This window comes from Megalobrama amblycephala, linkage group LG9 (genome assembly GCF_018812025.1).
Source record: "Megalobrama amblycephala isolate DHTTF-2021 linkage group LG9, ASM1881202v1, whole genome shotgun sequence".
In the NCBI taxonomy this organism is placed as follows: domain Eukaryota; kingdom Metazoa; phylum Chordata; class Actinopteri; order Cypriniformes; family Xenocyprididae; genus Megalobrama; species Megalobrama amblycephala.
Genome location: NC_063052.1, coordinates 39,393,818 through 39,417,541, shown reverse-complemented (window position 1 = coordinate 39,417,541; position 23,724 = coordinate 39,393,818). Strand labels below are relative to the sequence as shown.

At 35.2% G+C, this 23,724-nt stretch overlaps 1 protein-coding gene and 1 long non-coding RNA gene across 3 annotated transcripts; one reads left to right on the top strand and one right to left on the bottom strand.

The window, feature by feature from the left end:
- Window positions 1–4,596: 4,596 nt before the first annotated feature.
- Window positions 4,597–6,404, top strand: LOC125274616 (gastrula zinc finger protein XlCGF49.1-like). Of its 2 annotated transcripts, XM_048200986.1 has the most exons (4): window positions 4,597–4,692; window positions 4,985–5,162; window positions 5,398–5,844; window positions 5,934–6,404. In XM_048200986.1, exons 2-4 carry the CDS (start codon window positions 5,105–5,107, stop codon window positions 5,981–5,983), a joined length of 555 nt encoding a protein of 184 aa, XP_048056943.1. In that variant the 5' UTR covers window positions 4,597–4,692; window positions 4,985–5,104; the 3' UTR covers window positions 5,984–6,404. The 2 variants fall into 2 exon arrangements, with proteins under 2 accessions (XP_048056943.1, XP_048056942.1); XM_048200985.1 differs by having other exon boundaries at window positions 5,398–6,404.
- A 4,911-nt stretch (window positions 6,405–11,315) lies between these two features.
- On the bottom strand, window positions 11,316–16,492 carry LOC125274629. The gene is made up of 3 exons (XR_007186302.1): window positions 16,393–16,492; window positions 11,437–11,499; window positions 11,316–11,352 (listed from the first exon to the last, which is right to left on the bottom strand). It is a non-coding gene; the product is annotated as an uncharacterized LOC125274629 (long non-coding RNA).
- Window positions 16,493–23,724: the final 7,232 nt, after the last annotated feature.

Genomic DNA, 23,724 nt, shown 5'->3' with positions numbered 1-23,724 from the left:
GGAAACCCCGCTAAATGTGTTGGATTCAGGAGAAATGGGCAGGAATAAATATCTGAGCAACTTTGACAAGGGCCAAATTGTTATTGTCAAGGCGACTGGGAGAGTATTTCTGAAACAGCAAGGCTTGTCTGTTGCTACCAGTCAGCAGTGGTGAGAATTTACCAACAGTGTCTGAGGAGGGACAAATCACAAACCAGCGACAGGGTGTTGGGCGGCCAAGGCTCATCGATGCACAAGGATAATGAAGGCTAGACGTGGACGGCCATGCATTTGTGCAGCGTTTACCTGAGGAAGTGATGCACCAGGATGAACTGTGGGATGACGACAAGCCGGTGGAGGGAGTGTGATGCTCTGGACAATGTTTTGCTGGGAAACCCAGGGTTTGGTCATTCATTTGGACATCAATTTGACACATGCCACTTACCTAAGCATTGTTGCAGATCTGATATACACCCCTTCATGACAGTGGTGAAAGTGGCCTTTTTCTGTATGCATCCTGCCATGCTGCACACATTGTTCGGGAATGGTTTGAGAAAAAATGAAGAGTTCAAGGTGTTGCCCTGGCCTCCAAATTTAAATTGAGCATCTGTGGGATGTGCTGGACCAACAAGTTTGATCAAAGTTTGAACAAGTTCGGCTCCAGGACTTAAAGATCTGCTGCTAATGTCTTGGTGCCAGAAACCACAGGACACATTCAGAGGTCTTATAGAGTCCATGCCTTCGACGGGTTTGTGCTGTTTTGGTAGCAGGCGGATGATCAACAGCATATTGTACCGGTGGTTATAATGCTTTGGCTCATCGGTGTACATTAAAGTAAATTGTGTGAGATAAGGAAAATATGGAGTTACTTCCAAAAGCACAATTTTATCTAGTTTAATACTGTGAATTTGTTGAAATACTTGGAGAACTAAAAAGACTTGAGAGTTAAAGCTTCATCAGTCAACAACTTTCACAGTGTATAAATAAAGTCATTTGTATGTGTTCTGATTGTACATAAAACTATGAGGAAATACAACAGCTTGATTGACTGAGAATGAATTTAGAAATCAATGAGTTTGAACCATGGACTGTAGTAAATATACTTGAGATGTAAAGTATGTAAAATCAACCCAGACAGAATGAACAGGTCTTGTATCATACAGAGGTTGGTGTCCTGTCTTCTTATTTATTATTGGCTGCTGACAAACACTGAGGTAACAACGTAAGTATACCAATATTGAACAATAAACAAACTGAAAAACACAATTGTTTTCTTTATTTACAGATTGTTAAAAGATTCCACTAAAACCTCTGCATTGAGTTGTGTGTACAAATAAGATGGATTTATGGGACAAAAACAATTCTGATGTTCAGCAATCACTGGTTTATAATTTGAGATCATTTTAATTTAAGTCAAACAACGAAACATGTATCATCTGAATCCACAGATTCATGTTGTTTAATTAGATTTTAAAATCTGCTCCATATTTTCACTTCAACATAAAGAAGCCTTGAAATATCAGACAAAATGTGGAGGGTTAGCACAACTTTCTCATGTACTTCCACTGGACCCACAAAGATAGGCCTACATTTGCACAGTTGTGTGAGTGACATACACTAATTATTAGTTATTATTTATTTATTTATTTACAAGTTAAAAAGTGCATTGACACCCCTGCTTTGGGTCACCTATGCCTGAAAAAGCTGAAAGTACATAATGCACTTTTATCCATAGTCAATTCTCTACACTCCAGTAGGTGGTGCAAATTACATTTTTTGAGGGAATAGATTTAGGAATCAGAACTGCTTAATATGCTGATGAGGGCACATTATGGAAAAGAAGGAATATAGAATATACAATGGAAGTCCTTCAAAACAAAGGTGGATGGTCTATTACATGGGGTTTTAAGTTATTTGTTAGTAAATCAAATTGCATGTCTATTTCTAGAAAATATTCCTGAAAACTCAAACATTTTCTGTTGGAAGTCTGAAAGAGCATCAGTTTTAAGTACTTGAGGTTATGGTTTATAGCAAATCCTGAGGAACATAAAACATGATAGAGAATACAAGCAAAAAAAGTTGAAAAAATGGGTCGTTTCAGGATGTAGATGGGGTGAATATAAAAAAAGTAATAAAAACATTGATGAACATAGGCTAGAGGTATGTTGGAAGTCACCCAAAAATGAAAATTTGATGTTTATCTGCTTACCCCCAGAGCATCCAAAGAGGTGTCTTTGTTTCTTCATAGAACACAAATGAGATTTTTAACTCCAACCGTTGCTGTCTGTCAGTCAAATATGCTAGTGGATGGGAACTTCTACAATAAGGTAAATAAAACTTGCACAGACAAGTCCAAATTAAACCCTGAGCTCGTAGCAATTGATGTCCTAAGACAAGAAACATCGGTTTGTGCGAGAAACCGAACAGTATTTATATCATTTTTTACCTCTAATACACCACTATGTCCAACTGCATTCATCACTCGATTCGTTTGGTCTGATCGCGCTCTGACAGCGGCAGTGATGGCTCGAGTGATGAATGCAGTTGGACATAGTGGTGTATTAGAGGTAAAAAATGATATAAATACTGTTCGGTTTCTCGCACAAACCGATCGTTTCGTGTCTTAAGACATCAATGTGTCGTCACGAGCCGCAGGGTTTAATTTGGATTTGTCTGTCGTGTTTTATTTACTCTTATAAGAGTAATATATAGTCCAAGTTCCCACTGACTTGCATTATACGACTGACAGACGGCAGCGGTTGCAGTTAAAAATCATCATTTGGTTCTACTGAAGAAACAAAGACACCTACATCTTATCAAATTTTCATTTTTGGGTGAACTATCCCTTTAAGACCCATTCTTCTTCTTCTTCTTCTTCTTGTATGATTTAATGGCGGTTGACAAGCCAACTTATTGATGCCGCCACCAACTGGACTGGAGTGTAGCATTGCAAGGATGTAGAAAAAAAAAATTTATTCTACTTTCTAAGGTATGAAAACTAAGAATAAGACCCATTATTGATTGTGGGTGTACAATTTACAGAGCAGCAGCAAAATCAAAGCTCAAAATAAAAAGTGGATTTAATACAGGCTAAAGCGTTAAGAATAAGCACAGGGCAAAGAGGCAAAATCTCTCTGACATATTGAAGACTAAAAAGCAAAACTACTAGGAGTATAAAAGTAATCCAGAAAGAGGTTTTGGATGGACCAAGGGCGTAGATTTGGTTTCAACATTGGGGGGGTTGAGCGTTGGTATGCTGCCTGTTATTATTTTTTTTAATTAAAAAAAATCTGTTTTATGTGTAGCGTTATTGTATAATTTATTTCTTCTCTATCTATCTATCTATCTATCTATCTATCTATCTATCTATCATAACTTTATGGAATTTATCTATAACCATTCATCAAATTCTAACATAACGGAGTGATTCTAAAAAGAAAGAAATTGTTAAATATTGAAACCGCCAGTAGGTGGCAGCGATTCGACGTTTTAATGAGTGAGCTACTTAAATCGTTCATGCAGCCAATTCGTTCAAAAGTCAGATTAATTAAGGAAGAAAAAAACAAACACCGATATGAATACTTTTGTCATTGATAAGACACTATTGAAAAATGAAGTAACAAAACAGACGGCTGTTTTGGTAACTGGTTACAGTTACACTGATAGTTATGGCTAAATTGCAATGGATTAGCTAGCTAAATTATATGTGGAGTGTACCTAGTTATTACAATGTTTTCATACCTCCTTCTCAGTACATGCTTTATTCTTTTTAATGTCCCTCTTTGAAAAGAAGTTTAATATAGTCGGCTGGGCAGCGGTTCTCTTCATTTTTTGGCGCTACCCGTGCTCTCCATTCAAACAGAGCTCCACTCGCGTTGTTTTCATGAAAGTGCAACGCGCATTGGTTGGGCGTTACCAATCGGTTCAATGGAAGGGGGGTACTTTTTTGACTAATTTATTATGACAAACTCATATTCGATTAGAAACAAAATTATTGTTACAAAATAAATGAATTATACATATGTTAGTATAGATCTACTGTGATTTTCATGTTGAAATATTGGGGGGGTTGTAACTGATGGATTTGAATATTGGGGGGTTACCTCCCCCCCATCCCCCCCGCAAACTACGCCCCTGGGATGGACAATAAAAAAGCTTTCTCTACTAGTAGATAAATATAAATATCTTTTGGCGTTGGAGCTGAACACGCAGCAGCCAGAAATACAGCACTGTTTGAACCCGAAATAATTAACTTTAATTTATTTATTTATTAAATAAAGGCGAAACCATCATCCAAGTGAGAAAATGAACACTAGGTGGCCTCATGTGCCTATATATGGTGCGGAACACGTAGAAGAAGTTCCATGTAAAAAAACTATGATAGGTGTGAAAACAATTTGTGAAATTGTGAGAATCAGGATTTCATTTAATAATTTAATGCGTTTTCACACCTATCGTCAAAATCATAGATTGAAGAGCCGGCTAAAGCCGGCTCTTACTCACGAAAGAGCCGGAAAGTTTGCTTATATAATTATATTTTTTTGTGTTGTTCTTTGAATTATTAGTTTGTTTTAAATAAAATTAAAATCACCAGTTCAAGCTTTATTTTTAAAAATGGTGGTTAATATTAATCGACCCATCATGAGGCTGTAGCTGATCGTGTAAGAGTTTCAGTGAAGGATATATGTGGATTATTTTCGCTGGATGCCGTAGGTGAGAGATGATTTCCCCTCCGGAAGTTGCTGTTTAGATTGTGTAGCCTATGAAATGTTGTTTATGTTGTCTGTGTTAGATTTAACTTTAGTTTATATATTAATTCATCCTGTTTCATCCTTATTTAAAAAGCATAGATGAGCTGTCTTCGTATAGAACTGTTTATATGATTCACAATACCAAAACACTTCTGTATTTCTACTAACAAACATGTTCACTTATTTCCGTTTAAATCAAGCAGTTCAATAAAAAATTAAGTTACTTATATTTGATTTTTCCAAATGGTCATCAGTATCACATCACAAGCCCCTCCCACAATAATTCACCATTAAATACTGGGAATATTCCCATCATCCTCCAAGAGAAGGGCAAACTCCAGGTGTAGCAGCTGGAATCTGTGTGACTGTTAAAGATGGAGTTTATTAAAGAGGAGATTGAAGACTTGAGTCCATCATCTGAGGAACAAACCGGTCAGTGTCTAATTTTCATTCTTTGGTAGCTGTAAAACATAAAGAAATGCATCAATATGTTCATAACCTTGTATAAAACAGATATCATCCACATTTTAATGTCACTAAGAAGTGAATGACCGAACTAATAACCTTTGCCACATCAAAGATCTAACGCTGTACTCGACTTGATCGTTTTCTGTGTTCACTTAAATTTTCACAACCGTGAACTGATTCTAAGTAATGTTTATTTTAGACCAAATGGAAGTGATGGAGCAAAGACACAAAGTGAATGAAGTGGAGGAGAAACATGACTTCAAAACACAAGGAACAAAAGCCAAAAAGCTGCACACATGCTCTCAGTGTGGGAAGAGTTTTTCTCATAAAGCAGGTCTCAGTTATCATCTGCACGTTCACTCTGGAGAAAAACCATTCAGCTGTGATCAGTGTGGCAAAGACTTTATTTCACCAGCAAATCTAAAAACACACCTGAAAGTCCATTCAGACGAGAGGCCTTATGTGTGTTCCTTCTGTGATAAAAGTTTCCGTCAGTCTGGAAACCTGAAAGCACACGAGCGAGTTCACACTGGAGAGAAGCCGCACCGCTGTACTCAGTGTGAGAAGAGTTTCAAATGCACCAAAGCGTTCAGTAATCATCTGCGCGTTCACTCCGGAGAAAAGCCGTTCAGCTGTGATCAGTGTGGTAAAGATTTCATTTCAAAATCATACCTCAAAAAACACCTCGCTTTTCACACAGGTGTTAAACCACACTTGTGTTTTCTCTGTGGAAAGAGTTTTTCAAGGCTGGATCATTTCAAACTGCACCAGAAAACACACACTGACCGGAAGGATCATGAATGTGGTGAATGTGGGAGGACTTACCGCTAGATACCTGCAAGTTCACCAGAGAATCCACACTGGAGAAAGACCTTACAAGTGCTCGTATTGTGACAAGAGTTTCAGCGCTTCGGGATACGTGAAAGTACACGAGCGAGTTCATACCGGAGTGAAGCCGTTCCACTGCCCTCCGTGTGGGAAGAGCTTTGGCCAGTTAAGGAATCTAGTGTCTCATATTAAAAAGCATTGTTGTGCGTCACAGTTACCAAATGACTTAAATAGTTTAGATTTGCTGTGAAATGTATGGAAGCTTGTTTCTGTCATGGAATAAAAACATTTAAAAGATATTTGCGACTTTTTATCTCACAATTCTGACTTTTTTTACTTGCAATTGTGAGTTTATCTTGCAATTCGATCTGACTTTTTCTCGCAATTCTGACTTTTTTTTCTGGCAGTTACGAGTTTATATCTCGCAATTCTGATTTCTTTTCTCAGAATTGTGAGATTGCATTTTATAATGTGAGAGGAAAAAGTAAATTTTGACTTTATAACATGCAATTGCAAGTTTATATCATGCAGTTCTGAGGAAAAAGTCAAAATTGTGAGATAAAAAGTTTTATTCAGTGTTTGAAACAAGCTTTCTTAGAAATGTCACAATTTGTGAAGGTATTTTTTTTATGCAGCAATAGGGAACAGCAAAAGTATTGAATCACTTTAATCTTTTATTCTGTGCTGAATGCCTGAAACAGACATATAACAAAAACAAAGTAATTTGTCAAACAATGCCCTCAATTTTTTAACTTTAATGTTTTCATATACATTTCTCTGCAACATAAAAGCTGTCTGTAGACTCTGTATAATGACAAAAATAAAATGACTATTTCATTGACAACATTTTTTTTACTACCGTATTTTTTCCGTAATATAAGTTGCATATTTATCTGAAACGTAATGTGATTTATATAATGCAATTAAAGGGTTAGTTCACCCAAAAATGTAATTTCTGTCATTAATTACTCGCCTTCATGTTGTTCCAAACCAATAAGATCTTTGTTCATCTTCAGAACACAAATTAGGATATTTTGATTAAATCAAAGTTTTTATTTTTTTTTTTTTTTTTTTTTTTTTTTTTACTTTAGCAGAAAGCAACGGAAGCCATGTCCACACTAATACGTTTTTGTTTGAAAACGTATATTTTTCTCTCCGTTTTGGCCTTCCGTCCACACTGAGACGGCGTTTTAAGTCAACGAAAACATAGCTTTTGGAAAACACTCTCCAAAGCGGATAAATTTGAAAACGCCGTCTTCGCGTCGTAATGTGGACTGTGAAAACGGAGGCTTTTGAATACGATGATGCATTTTTAGTCATGTGATGCAGTCATATGACCAATTCAGCCAAGACGCGTCTCCCAGTCTACATTCTCGCTTGCTTTGGCCACTTTATACTCCTGTGTTATTCGCAGCAACAACTCCACCACACTGTCGGTCCATTTAAAGAACTCAGTGCCTTTCCTTGACATTTCCTCAAAGTTTCAAAGAGCCGGAAAGTAAATAAACGCCTAGCGGGAATGACGCAGGTCGAAGCTTTACTCATGCGCAGTAGGGGGATGTAAGCGTTTTCATGCGTTTCAGTGTGGATGAACAACTTTTGGAAAACGTTTGAAAATGATAGTGTGGATGCGGAGCGTTTTTAGACGAATAATCCGGATATATTTGAAAACGGAGTTGTGTAGACGTAGCCGGAATTACCACATTCAAGGTCCTTAAAATAGCCCATGTGACTACAGTGTTTCAACCTTAATGTTATGAAGCAACAATAATACTTTTTGTGTGCAAAAACAAAACACTTTATTCAACAAATTCGTCTCTCCCTCTACGCAGTTAACACGGTGAACGCAGTTCAGTGCTTCCATGTTTGCGTTCGAATGTTGGCTCCGTATTGGTCATAGGACCTGGAAGAACTGCAATGTAAATAGCCTAGGAGAATAACGGGAGAGACGAATTTGTTGAATAAAGTTAATTTTGTTTTGTATATTAAACCTTTGACAAAAATAAAACCATTGCATTGAAATCTGCGTTCACGCCATCATGTTTTGATATAGCTTAAAGAGCTTTACTTTTCCTGCTGTCATCTTTAGATATAAACAGCTACACAAACAGTCATGTCATTATTTCTGTTTTACAAATATTCCAATTATCACAGATTCACAGAAGTATACAAAAGTTTATTATTCAGAATAAATGCTTATGTCTACGTTAAATAGAATAAATCACCTTTTGAAAGATACTGGGTGCTTTTAAATAATGACTGTATCGATTGCATTGTTACACCACTAAGTGGCAACAAAACAAGGGAAGTCATTATGAATCCAATGTTGTTGTTTTTTATTGGTTGTTTAATATTTTTCCTTATGAAAACTGAAAACACTACACTGGAAGTTCAGTTCAGTTTCAAACTGATTTTTTTTTTTTTTTTTTTTTTTTTTTTTTTGCACTTTAAAATGAATACCTAATCTACTAGGTAGATGGTTACATAGAGAATGTTAGAAAATGTTACCTTTGTCCAGCTGGTGCAATTATTTTATTTTATAAAAGGGACTTTTAGGTCACTTGACCTCTAACCTCTAAGCAATAGTTATAATTAGAGTAAAGAAACGAGGACAGGATTTGACATGGTTAATTTGTACATCATTGTAATGTTCAATCATTATTTAACATTTATGGCACTTTTTTTCCAAGTCTTCATTTGTCTTTTTTTTTTATTTATTTTTTTTTTTATTTTTTTTTATTAATATTGCAATAAATATTTTACCATGGTATTATCGTACCATGAGATTTTGATATCGCCACATCCCTAGACTAGTTACAACCGTATAAACAATGTACCCTTGCGTACACATAAAAAGTGAAGTATACTTTGGCCTTAAGACATCAACCTGTTTATCTTTTTCAACCAATATTTGACATCTGACCAGTGTCTTCCTGACGTTTCATTGTTTCCATCCACTTATTTTTATGCACATTTTGGGATATTGCAAAAAAAAAAAATGCTGTACGGAATCGGATGATTTTTTTATGCTATACGAAAACATGCAATGGAAATCATTTAAAATAACTGTTTTGTTATTTTGTGTAGCCTGTTGTAATTTGATGCAAGCTGAATTGTGGATTTGGTCACACGTTCTCATTTCAAGGGCCTGCATACAATATGTCCAATCTGGGTAAAGGGTTATAGGCTAACAGTGTCTGAAAAAGAATGATGAAAATTTCAACCATAGATAATATAGTGAAAGTCATGTTCCAGTTATTGGTGTCAATGGGTCTCATTATCCTGAATTGTTTGTCAGTGTCCATACAATTTAAAACATTAAGAATAATACAACAGTTGCTTATATTTTTTAGCAGTTGTTTCAGTTGATCATTTTATCATTTTGAACAGGTGATTTAGTTTGAGTGAACAAATGACAATAGGTTTATGTATATTAAGGTCCAATGACGAAAGAGCTGTCCAGTCCCCAAAATAATTCATAAGTCCACTACAAACATCCAATAACAATTCAACCACACAGTTATTGTTCACTGTAGGGGAATTTAATGTTAAGACTCAAAGACCAGATATGATGAATGAAGACCCAGAGACAGAGTTTAAAAAAACAGTAAAAGACATTTTTACTGAAGAAAAGCAGTTTCATCAGCAGAAGTCAGCTTCAACTCTCACAAGCAGTTCGTAGGCCGCTCTGCACACTTTCACATTTCCACAACAATTAACAGAGTCCACTAACATTATTACTTCAGGTTAAATGATTCTGATTTGCTAAGAAATAGATAAACTTAGAAATTGTCCACACATGGACTGATAGGCACACGCACATCTCCAGCAATTATCTGGATGACACAAAGACCATAGTTTAGTCATGGGGTGATCTAGGTCACAGATATGCGTTTCTGGGCGCCACTTTGCCCACCTCTCCAATACAGGATCTGTAACAAAAATACTAACACACAAACACAGATACATAGTCTCTTTTTTAAGGTTGAAGTTGGCTGAACTTCATATTTCCCCAAAACATACTGATAACATGTTCTCACTCACAACAGGTATAGACAATATTCATCATTATTCTCTAGTGTTTGAAGATGAAAAGGAAAATAAATGCTTTAACATAAATTGAAGATGACATACTCAAATAATGTAATATTTACAAGGATAAATGTTGATTAATAACTTGATTATAAATCACTCAAGAGATAAATATTGGAGCAGTGGATTCCAGAATCAAACCCCTTCAGCACAAGAGTGAATGTCACTAGCTGCTAATCCACCATCACACACAACATGACTCAATGTAATGACTCAAAAGATTATGGATAAGAAAACAGAGAAATTAAATAACAAACAAAATATTACAAATGGCAAATATAAAAATGTCTTTATATAACAAAGAACAGTGAAGTGTGCAGATCTTTGTTATCTGATAGGAAATTAAACAAAAGACAAGTCTAAAAAAGGCAAATGTTGGTTGGTATTTATATCACATATTGAAATTGAAACAAAAAACAAAACAAAAAAATACATACACTTTAAACCTCTGCATTCTTTTCAAAACACAAGGCATATTTTAGTTCCCTATACAAAACATTATTTTACACAGTATAAACAGACAATTTAACTTTATACCTGAAAAGGGGGAGTAATTCATGTTTCCCCACATCCAACTTTATACGGAATGAAGAAATCCCCTTATTGTTTGACAAAACACCAGTAATTGATTGCACACCTTATTTTGCCTATACAATTGATCACAAATCACCCAAAAATTAACAAGTGACATGTTTGCATTTTATAAACATTTTAAACACATTCATATAAATGTAGATGCTTTAAATGTTTGCTTACATGAATTCATAGAATTATGAATTTGTTTAAATAAGTCACACTTGCATTCTACCCTGAAACCGCTCTCATGAATAAATGCTTTGGGATTTTATGAACCTTTAAATTCATTTGATGTAATACAATTTAGAGCAAATGATTATAAAATAAAAGATTTTTGTTTATAAGGGGGGGTCATCTTCTATATCTATTTATCAGTAACCCTGCTGCTACCCCTGCTGCTACTCCTACTCCTACTCCTACTCCTATCACCACTGCTGGTCCTGCTGCTGCTGCTGCTGCTGCCGCCACTTTTGCTGCTGCTCCTGATTTAGCTACTTTTACTGTTCCAAATGCTAATAATGTTCCTATGCCTAATATTCCCAACCACCACACTGCCTCTCCTCCTCCTCCTCCTCCTCCTCCTTCTCCTCCTCCTCCTCCTCCTCCTCCCCTCCTCCTTCTCCTCCTCCTCCTCCTCCTCCTCCTCCTCCTTCATTCACTGTAAATAACATATATGGCAAACATATTAATTTATAGATAGATGAATGAATGGATGGATAAATATGAATTACTCATTACTTACTTTCAGGAGGTTCTTCCTTGCTGCTTCTTCTCCTCCGCATTTTGCCTGTGAGTTTAATTTGATCTGTGAAGTTAAAAGATAAATGCTTATTTTCATCATATCTTCTAATAATGCATTTCTGTATGAATCAGCATGTTTGTTTAAAGTTTCGCTCTTTCTGTTACAGTAATATCCAACAGCATGCAAATGTTCCTGTTGTGTTTCTCCTTTTTAAAACAGAAACACTTAATACATTGTTAGCAAACTGCATGATTATATATGTACATTTCTGAAATTACATAATTTGGACACAGTCACCTCACCTCTGATAACAGATTACTCTAAATTGTAATGCTGTCATGCATTCTCTGTAAAGCTGCTTTAAAACTATATGTACTGTGAAAAGCACTATACAAATAAATGTGAAATGAAAACTGAATTCAAAAACATGAATTGTACTTTATTTGTTAAATATATTTTTCATATTTTAATTTATTTTATTATAATTTTTGACATATTTTATCATTGTTCACACAAATAATTAAATATGTTTTGAGGTATAGCCACAGTTGGGGAAAAAAACTTAGACTCTTTTACAAAAGCTTAATATTTTAGTGCTGCATTTGACACTACTTCAGTGTTACTTTTACTGTTTGTGAACATATAAACACAGAGTGTGTGATCATTTTAACAGGGTTTAACTTTTTTTTTACACAACTTTTCTTCTTTTTTTACACAACAATGCTTAAGCATCTTATGACAGTTATCTCCAATCATAAATTATGCTATTTTTGATCATATTTGCCACTATTTCAGAAAAAAAAAAAAATTCTGCATATGCACTAATACCACTTTTTCCAGAACAAGGCTGATCCCGATACTTTTATTTTTGGTTCATGCCAATGCCGATTCCTGTATTTTTATTGCATTGTAATTTTTAAATATATTGGGTAGAGGCTTAATTTGTTTAGCAAATATATGTTTCCCTTCAGTTATTTTCACGCTTATTTGAGCCTGTTAAAATGTATTTTAAGAGCTTATGTTATTTTCACTAATTATTTTATATCATATTATCTTTCATTTTGCACAGTGCATATTTAGAGCTGCTCCAGCAGGGCTCAATGCTATAAGGATTGGGTCAGTGGTTCAAATAGTTAGATACTACACTACAGCAAAAACTACTAGCCTAATTAATGTAAATTTAAAACATTATTAAAGACAAGCAAGCAGTCAATAAAAAAATAAGAACAAATAATCAAATTACAAATATCACAAATAAATTCAACAGAACAAATGTAGTGTACAACGGGGCTAAAGGCACACCTTAAGAAAAATGTGCTTTTCACTACTCTCAAAGTGTATGATTGCAGGAAAAATATATACAGGTCCTTCTCAAAAAATTAGCATATTGTGATAAAGTTCATTATTTTCCATAATGTAATGATAAAAATTAAACTTTCATATATTTTAGATTCATTGCACACCAGCTGAAATATTTCAGGTCTTTTATTGTTTTAATACTGATGATTTTGGCATACAGCTCATGAAAACCCAAAATTCCTATCTCAAAAAATTAGCATATTTCATCCGACCAATAAAAGAAAAGTGTTTTTAATACAAAAAAAGTCAACCTTCAAATAATTATGTTCAGTTATGCACTTATAACACTTGGTCGGGAATCCTTTTGCAGAAATGACTGCTTCAATGCGGCGTGGCATGGAGGCAATCAGCCTGTGGCACTGCTGAGGTGTTATGGAGGCCCAGGATGCTTCGATAGCGGCCTTAAGCTCATCCAGAGTGTTGGGTCTTGCGTCTCTCAACTTTCTCTTCACAATATCCCACAGATTCTCTATGGGGTTCAGGTCAGAGAGTTGGCAGGCCAATTGAGCACAGTAATACCATGGTCAGTAAACCATTTACCAGTGGTTTTGGCACTGTGAGCAGGTGCCAGGTCGTGCTGAAAAACGAAATCTTCATCTCCATAAAGCTTTTCAGCAGATGGAAGCATGAAGTGCTCCAAAATCTCCTGATAGCTAGCTGCATTGACCCTGCCCTTGATAAAACACAGTGGACCAACACCAGCAGCTGACATGGCACCCCAAACCATCACTGACTGTGGGTACTTGACACTGGACTTCAGGCATTTTGGCATTTCCTTCTCCCCAGTCTTCCTCCAGACTCTGGCACCTTGATTTCCGAATGACATGCAAAATTTGCTTTCATCCGAAAAAGTACTTTGGACCACTGAGCAACAGTCCAGTGCTGCTTCTCTGTAGCCCAGGTCAGGTGCTTCTGCCGCTGTTTCTGGTTCAAAAGTGGCTTGACCTGGGGAATGCGGCACCTGTCCACCTGTCTGACTCAGTCCACTGCTTCCGCAGGTCCCCCAAGATCTGGAATCGGTCCTTCTCCACAGTCTTCCTCAGGGTCCGGTCACCTCTTCTCGTTGTGCAGCATTTTTTACCACACTTTTTCCTTCCCACAGACTTCCCACTGAGGTGCCTTGATACAGCACTCTGGGAACAGCCTATTCGTTCAGAAATTTCTTTCTGTGTCTTACCCTCTCGCTTGAGGGTGTCAATGATGGCCTTCAGGTCGGCAGTCTTACCCATGATTGCGGTTTTGAGTAATGAACCAGGCTGGGAGTTTTTAAAAGCCTCAGGAATCCTTTGCAGGTGTTTAGAGTTAATTAGTTGATTCAGATGATTAGGTTAATAGCTCGTTTAGAGAACCTTTTCATGATATGCTAATTTTTTGAGATAGGAATTTTGGGTTTTCATGAGCTGTATGCCAAAATCATCAGTATTAAAACAATAAAAGACCTGAAATATTTCAGTTGGTGTGCAATGAATCTAAAATATATGAAAGTTTAATTTTTATCATTACATTATGGAAAATAATGAACTTTATCACAATATGCTAATTTTTTGAGAAGGACCTGTATGTTTATATTGAACATTGATGGAGAAATTTTGTGTGAAATTAATTAATAAAAGTGGTTTACTTTGTATAAAATCTTATAAATGAGATTTTATACAAAGTAACACGGGGTAAAAAGCTCCCCAGCATGGGGTAAAAGGCACGCGGTATTCATACAAATACTTTAGCTAAAATAATATGTTTTTAATAATGTCTAGGTTAATACTTGTTCAAAAGAATCATTTTAGCAAAGTTTGCACTATTTTCTGTTTATTTTTATATAACAAAAGTAACACTAAACAGTTAACAAATTTATGCATAAATCGAAATTTGATTAAAAAATGAGAATCAATAGCGCTTTTCTGGGTACTCAAAGTGCTTTACACATGTGGAGGGATGAACTTGGGTTGAAAGAGGAGATAAAGTGAGGAGGTTACTGTACACAACTATTGATAAAATGATCTGGTGATAACTTACAAGTGAGATTATTAGCCTATATTGGGCTGTGGCTGTTAACAATTTTTTTTCTAGTAATTAATCCAAACACTGATGATAAATGTGTGTTTTGTGGATCTAGAGAGAGAAAAAAAAAAAAAAAAAAAAAAAAAAAAATATATATATATATATATATATATATATATATATATTTTTTTTTTTTTTTTTTTTTTAGTGCTTTCACTATGAGGTTGATTTACCACCTGAGGAGCATAAATTCTCTTCAGAGTTCTCAGTGTGTGTGTGTGTGTGTGTGTGTGTGTGTGTGTGTGACATATCAGGACACAAATGTGTATAATGACATGAGTATGACATAGGTATTACAAAAAGAGGTGACTTATGAGGACATTACCCCATGTCCCCACTTTTCAAAAGGCTTATAAATCAAACAGAATGAGTTTTTGTTAGAAAGTAAAAGTGTGCACAGTTTCCTGTGATGGGTAGGTTTAGGGGTAGGGGTAGTGTAGGGGATAGAAGATACGGTTTGTACAGTATAAAAACCATTACTCCTTTGGAATGTCTCCACAATTCACAAAAACGAACATTTTTCATTCATTCATGTTTTTTTTTTTTTTTATTATTATTGTTATTAATAACGCCAACAGTCCTTCCCACTGAAAGCTGCGCGGATTATCAAACAGATATAAATACGACACATTAGGACATAGCCTAAAGGTCTATGCGACAAAAGAGAAAGTAACCGGTGCATTGTTTCGAAATGTCTCTTGGCAGCGCACCAGTTCCAATAAAAAGATAGCCTATGTTTCAGTCTATTTTACATACTTTTAAATTTTCGCTGCTGTTAAAAAAAATCTTTCATTTCGCCGTTACCACAAACAAGCTGCGTATATAGCCGCTTGAATCTGAGCGCAGCAGGAGCTCCAGGTTAAACCGTAGAATCATAAGTGGTTTGCTGTTGATGGCTGTCGTGACACTCACAAACAGCGCTTAACACGCACTTTGGCCAATACAACCTGAAATATATTATTATTAAAAACTTTCCATCAACTTCGGTAGGCTCTACACAAAGGAATTACTGATCTCCTGATAACTGATGTCGAATTTGTATTCGATCGTTTGTTGGTAAAATGTGAGACCTGGTGAGCTCAGCCATAGGTTCAGCCATAGATTCCCGACCACTGGGCTAAAACATCTTCATTTGAACGTGTGTGGTGTGACCGTTTTCAGTAGGCCTAAGCCCGAAATTAAAGGAATTGGGTAAATTTGACCTGCTGGAGGTTTTAGGTAGGATAAATGCCTCGTTTTTTAATCTGGTTTTATTTAAGCAATTTTTTTTACAGGGGGTTGTAAATAACACAATTTTAGTAAAAGTCAATGACTGGAAGACTTATTAAAAATCTGTTGTGTACATTTGAAAAAAGCCATGGGTAAATTTTACCCCATAGCGGTTCTGTCAAACACGTTAATCATCAACATTTCTGCCATTTTGGTCGGTTGGTTTTGATTATTCAGAAAGTTTTAAACCCCATGTAAAGAACAACATAAACCTAAATAACATCTAACTTCTGTCTATTACATGAAGAATAGCCTAAGCTTTGAACTTACCACTAAATATGTGCCTGTTTAATCACCCAGTGTTAACAGGTTTAAAGCCTCGGAATGGAGTCTCTTCTCTTTTTTACTTTCAGTTTACTTTAGGCTCGCTGCAAACCACATCTCTGGAGCTCAAGGGTGGAGCTTAACCTGTTTAACCCAGGGCCCATATAAAGCCGCTCAGAGTAAAATTTTAGTCTTAAGTGTGTCAAAATTCTAAGAATTATGTAATTTTACTCTTATTCTTAGACTTAAGAATAAGTATGATTCATAAAGGTTCCTAAGTGTCAAGACTAGGTCTTAGCTCCTAAATTATTTAAGAGAGCTGGAGAGGTCTCTTAACTCTTTAAGAGTAACAAGATGGCAGCAGAGAAGAGGAGACTTGCTTTCCAATGAAGATATGCTGTATTGGAGTATGGTGACATGGAGTTGATAAAATACAATTGATTGTCAATTATTTTTGTAACTGACCTAAGAAATTTAAGAACTTAAAATAAATGTAATAAATTTAATAAACATTACTTAAACAATAATAATGAATATACAAAAATTAATACATTTAAAAGATGCTGTATGCGATTTCTCAAATTCGTTGTTGAATACTGTTGATATTTGAAACCAACCCAATCAAACACCTCATTCTCTAGCGAGTGTCAGTGTGCAGTAGTTTACCTGCAAAACTCTCACTGTCTGGCCTCTGTTACACACGTAATGAGAGTGGATGTCTGTTTATCACAGCTGACGCACAACAAAATGCTTAATGAAAAATAAAGCGCAGATGTTGAACGAACGTCAAGGAAGCACAAAAAATGAACATACACACAAGAGTAAATACAAACAAGAGTTTCTTGTTAATCGCAAACAATTTAGCTTAAACCATCAAAATATGAGGAAAATATTTTTATTTTTATGTTTATATTTATTTTTATGTTCATAATTTCTTTGTATGACAGCCTGGCCAAATATAATTTCATTATCACACATGGAACAATTGACTCCAAGCACAGCTACATGATATGCTTACATCTTTTAACACATTTTTAAAAATATTTGAATTAAGGTTGAAGATGTCAGTTTTCATATGGCTGGACACACTGGCGTAGGAACCGGGGGGGACGGGGGGGACGTGTCCCCCTCAATATTGGAAAATGCTGCATGTGTCCCACCCAAAAATTAGCCTATACACCGCAGGAACAAAAACTGTACATTTTGAACTTTTATTTTGAATACGCGACGAAGAAGATATTCGGTTTTGTCAGTCAAACCCAGAGTGATTTCATTCATGTTTGAATAATCACCATTCGCCAATCACCAGCTTCATATTCTTCACTTTTCACCTATAGTCGGACTCGGAGCATCTGATTGGTAGAGAGAAGTCAACATTACACTACGAACATTCAAATACGTTATTGGTGCGCACCAGCTTTGAACGACTCGACTTTGTATGAGGTAAATTAGTCTCAGTCAAGCGGTTTAAATTAACAAGCTTTTTAAAACTGAATTATGGATACGAGGCATGACATTAAATCAACAGTGGAATTTTGTATGGCACGTATGTTATGCTTTGCGAGAGGAGGTTAACGTTACGTTAGGTAGATAGCCATATAGCGGGCAATCGATTTCTCTGTGTTAACCTTAGCAAAAGTAAAACGTTCTGTCATCTCTTTTCAGCATAATGCCACCACAGAAAAAAATAAAACCAAAGGAAATAACGTTGCTGAAGTTTTTTACAAAGAGTAAGGTTAGTGTAAATAGTTATAATACAACACATTTTACACAAGGACAGGGCGACATCATAACCTTCATTTACCAAGCCTATATTTACATTAAAAAATTATATAATTTGTCATCAGGAGAAGGCTGGTATTATCAGGAAAGAGGCAGGTGAGGAAGGAGTGGCACATGAAGTAACAGGTGGAGGTTGTGAGGTGAGGTCTTAAAAGGAATTAATGATGACTATGAAAGTTTTTGCCTTTTATAAATTTTTCACATACAGAAGAGCCCACGATAAACATAACTGACCATGTATAAGTCCACTATTACTTTGTTTGCAATATCATATTGGCTACATTTGTTAATTTATTAGGAGAGCCATGATGCAGCCATGGACGAGACAAAAGGAGAGGCAGGTGGCACAGCAGGGTGTGAGGTGAGGTTTTAAAATGTAGAGGACAAAAATATCAAAATGTAAAAAAAAAAAAAAAAAAAAAAACTGTCATAAAACCTGTAATATTGGGAGCCCAAACTTAAGTTTGGTCTTATTTTAAAGAAGACCCTTGGCAGATTTTTTGTTGAAGCCAAACTAAGTTTAAAAAGTGAAACCAAAAAAAAAAGTTATAGATCTTGATGTTTACAAAAATGATATATTAATAATATTTTATAGAAAATATATATATTTTTATGAAACAGAATTTTAAACAGTAAACTCTAAAACTAAAAAGCCATAAATCTAAAAAAAAAAAAAAAAAAAAAAAAAAAAGTTGTGTTCCAAATTTGAGGTTGATATCTCAAAAAAATAGCTTTCTGTCAGTTTGTTTGGGTGCAGTGCCAAAGTTTCCCCATTAGATGCCAGCAAAACTCCACTGATTCACACAGTGTTTGGATTTATGATTTGCAGTACAGTTGAGTTTTTCTCTCTCAAATATTACAAGCACACCCACACAATTTTTTATAACACACATACAAACCAATACCAACACACCCACACAGTTATAGCTGCACAATTTATCCAATTGTCTTTATAATAAGCAGAAGCCGTAAAGAGGAATAAAGTGAGTATGGACGTTGATTCATAATGGCCAAAATGTCCCCCCCAATGTCAAAGTGGTTCCTACGCCCCTGGCTGGACATCACATTTGGCCAATACTCTATGGCAGTTCATTGACTTTCCAACTGACCATCAATGTGGCAAAAGAAAACCACTTTTATGTTGACTGTGGGCTTTCCTGCAATTGTTGGAGCCGTTGATGAACTCATGTCATGACACATCATTGCTCTAACTGTAAATGAGGAGACATATATCAATAGAAAAAGATTCCACACCATCAATACTAATTTGAGATAATTTGCACAATGCAAAGCGTGCTTTTAAATAAATTTAAATATTAAAACGTTTGTGTTTTTTTTTTAAATTATTTTTTATAGTAACATTAAATTATTGGTGTTGTGCTGCTGTGACTTCACCCTTCCAGGCTCGCTATTGGCTGATTCAGAGGTTGAGGGCGGCCATTTTGAGTTGACATCATTGTAGTCCTTAGTTCACAACACTTAAGTCAGCACTTAAGAATCCGTCTTATACTTTACTAAAAGTTGCTTTTAGCTTCTTTATAAAAGTCTCCTACTCTTAGAAAACTCATACTCTGTACTAAGAAATTTTTGACACTTAAGTCAAAACTTAAGACTATTCTTAAGAGCATTTCTGAGAAGTTTTATACATACGGGCCCAGGTGTCCCTCATACATCCTGAAAAGTGAAGCTGCGGGCTCTTTGATCGCCCCCTGGTGGCTGGATGCAGTACAGGTCATAAACCTCGCCCTATCCATTCAAACTAACGGGAATGAGTCAAAAAATAAATAAATAAATAAATAAATAAATAAACAAATACAATTTTCCAAAAGATGGTTTTGGTCATTTAAGGTAGTTGTTATCACGCTGATATATGAAGAGTTTGGTTCCAAAACGCAATAACTCCATTTTGATTAATTTGAGTAAAAAGGTGTTTTCTTTACCAAGAAAGTGGCAAGATGAAAACCACTATTTTCTGTTTCAAACTTTCACATAGCATCTTTTGGTTATAAAAACATAAAAAATTCAAATCTACATTTTGATTTTAAAAAGTTTATTATAAAAACGTATTATTTTTTTCCCCAAAATGCAATAAATCCATGACACTTTTTTTCAAAATGCAATTAATCCATCAATATAAAAGTTATTTTTCAAATTGAAAATACACAACAAAGTAAGTTGATTCATATACATGACAGAGTCTCAACTTTGCCAATATTTATCTTATATACAGGCATTTTACTAAAAATACATTCAGCCGTCGCTCCCAAAATGAATCTTGTTAAATTATTTGTCATTACCGATTAAAGAGTATCTGGCGCCACCGCACGGTTAAATAAACACATTTGCCGAGTACATTGGTATTAAAAACGGCTTTTAAAAAAGCCTTCAATGTTTACAGTGGGTGGAATGGAGCGCTGTGATCGGTTGAGCGGATATATCGCGTTCTGCAGAGAAGGGAGACTGGCGTTTGTCGCGTTTTGGAAAGAAAGGGAGAAAACATGACAGAATAACACGACGGATATCGCATTTTGCGCAAAATTAATAAATGACTTTTCAATACCGACCAGATACAATACTGATTTTGGTGGAAACTCAATTTTTTGAAAATGGCGTTTATCGCGTTTTGGAACCAAACTCTTCATATATTCAATTGTTCGTTTTTGTGATAAGTTTGATTTTAGCTAGCAATTTGATGCTATAGAAACTGTGATTGACAGCTGTGACCACACTGTTAAAAAAAAAACTGTCAAATTTACGGTAAAATACCGGCAGCTGTGGTTGCCAGGAATATACCGTGAAAAAAATGTGGAATCTGTAAAAGACAATACGGTATACTGGTTTTGTAACCCTAAATTTTACAGTAGACAACGTATTTTTTTTTTTAACCAAAATCATGGTAGAAAAAAAAACAAATATATTTGTCAATTATACAGTAATTTTATGTAAAAAATGCAACTTTCCATAGCTTTTTACGGATATTTGCAGTAAAAAAAAAGTTATAATATAATAATATATATAGTAATTTGTTGTTAATTTAACAGTAATAGGATAGACCCTATTATGGTAAATAGCTGTAAAAATAACAGAAATATGTTAAACTTTATTAAAACCTTTGACAGTAAAAAACACAGTGAAATTGTATAACAAATTACAGCATTTTATTTTGACCAGATGCATTTTACGGTAAATTCCTGGCAACCACAGCTGCCGGTATTTTACCGCTAAAAATACAGTACAATATAAGGAACATAAATAGTTTACCGTTCATTTTACATTTGCAACCGCTAAATATAGAAAAATCTAAAGATGCTCATATATAACCAAGGTAGTGAATATTACTGATAAACAATGAGAAAATTTGACATACCATTTGAAAACAGACTAAACATATCATTTTCTCTATTCCTACCAAACAGCATAGATACAGCATGTGTCCATATATATGGCTGGTAATCCATGGAGAAATTAATAAACATGAAACAAAAAATGACCTGCCCCTGACCGATCAACAGTAATGAGTCACTGGGTCCTGCCTTGGTGAAGGAAAGCACTCAGTGGAGTTTCTAATGCGCATGGTGTCGAAGATACAAGCTCTGCAGGAGTACTTCAATGTCCATCAGGAGTTCACTTTGGATGGCAGGATCCCCTCTGCAGCAAAAAAATGGATAAAGTTTCAAAAGTTTGATCAGTGCTTGAGCAAAATGCACAGAAATGAACAAAACGTGCTGTCAAAAACAGATCTAATGATAAATGATTTCTTAGGTGTAAAGTATGCAGTTCTTAAAGAATTAGTTCACTTTTAAAAAAACTTTTGCTGATAATTTACTCACCCCCATGTCATCCAAGATGTCCATGTCTTTCTTTCTTCAGTCGAAAAGAAATTAAGGTTTTTGATGAAAACATTCCAGGATTTTTCCCTATATTATGGTCTCCAATGGGACCCAAACGGTTCAAGGTCCAAATGACAGTTTCAGTGCAGCTTCAAAGGGCTTTAAACGATACCAGACGATGAATAAGGGTCTTATCTAGCTAAATGATCACTCATTTCAAAAATAAATAAAAAAGTTTACGTTTTATAAGCACAAATGCTCGCCTTGCTCTGTTCTGTGACGCACGTTCGTGATGTCACGTAATACGCAATTACGTTGAAAAGGTCACGCTTGAAAAATTTCTGTCCTGAAGAAAATTTTCTTTTAGGCTTTTTAATATTAAAGCACCCAGGATACACACACGAAATGGGCATTTTAAACGATAAACTGACACAAATACATTTGAATATGTGGTGTATATGGTCCTCCTTCCGCACATTTGTAAACACGTCAACTTGACCTTTTCAACGTAATTGCATATTACGTGACGTCACGAACGCGCATCACAGAACAGAGCAAGGCGAGCATTTGTGCTTATAAAACTTAAACTTTTTTATTTATTTTTGAAATGAGTGATCATTTCGCTAGATAAGACCCTTATTAACATTTCTGTACATTTTGCTCAAGCACTGATCAAACTTTTGAAACTTTATCCATTTTTTTGCTGCAGAGGGGATCCTGCCATCCAAAGTGAACTCCTGATGGACATTGAAGTACTCCTGCAGAGCTTGTATCTTCGACACCATGCGCATTAGAAACTCCACTGAGTGCTTTCCTTCACCAAGGCAGGACCCAGTGACTCATTACTGTTGATCGGTCAGGGGCAGGTCATTTTTTGTTTCATGTTTATTCATTTCTCCATGGATTACCAGCCATATATATGGACACATGCTGTATCTATGCTGTTTGGTAGGAATAGAGAAAATGATATGTTTAGTCTGTTTTCAAATGGTATGTCAAATTTTCTCATTGTTTATCAGTAATATTCACTACCTTGGTTATATATGAGCATCTTTAGATTTTTCTATATTTAGCGGTTGCAAATGTAAAATGAACGGTAAACTATTTATGTTCCTTATATTGTACTGTATTTTTAGCGGTAAAATACCGGCAGCTGTGGTTGCCAGGAATTTACCGTAAAATGTATCTGGTCAAAATAAAATGCTGTAATTTGTTATACAATTTCACTGTGTTTTTTACTGTCAAAGGTTTTAATAAGGTTTAACATATTTCTGTTATTTTTACAGCTATTTACCACAATAGGGTCTATCCTATTACTGTTAAATTAACAACAAATTACTGTATATATTATTATATTATAACTTTTTTTTTACTGCAAATATCCGTAAAAAGCTATGGAAAGTTGCATTTTTTACATAAAATTACTGTATAATTGACAAATATATTTGTTTTTTTCTACCATGATTTTGGTAAAAAAAAAATACGTTGTCTACTGTAAAATTTAGGGTTACAAAACCAGTATACCGTATTGTCTTTTACAGATTCCACATTTTTTTCACGGTATATTCCTGGCAACCACAGCTGCCGGTATTTTACCGTAAATTTGACAGTTTTTTTTTTAACAGTGCAGTGTCTCATATTAAAAATCATCGTTGTCCGTCACAGTTACCAAAAGTAAATAGTTTAGAGTTGCTGTGAAATGTATAGAGGTTTGTTTCTGCCACAG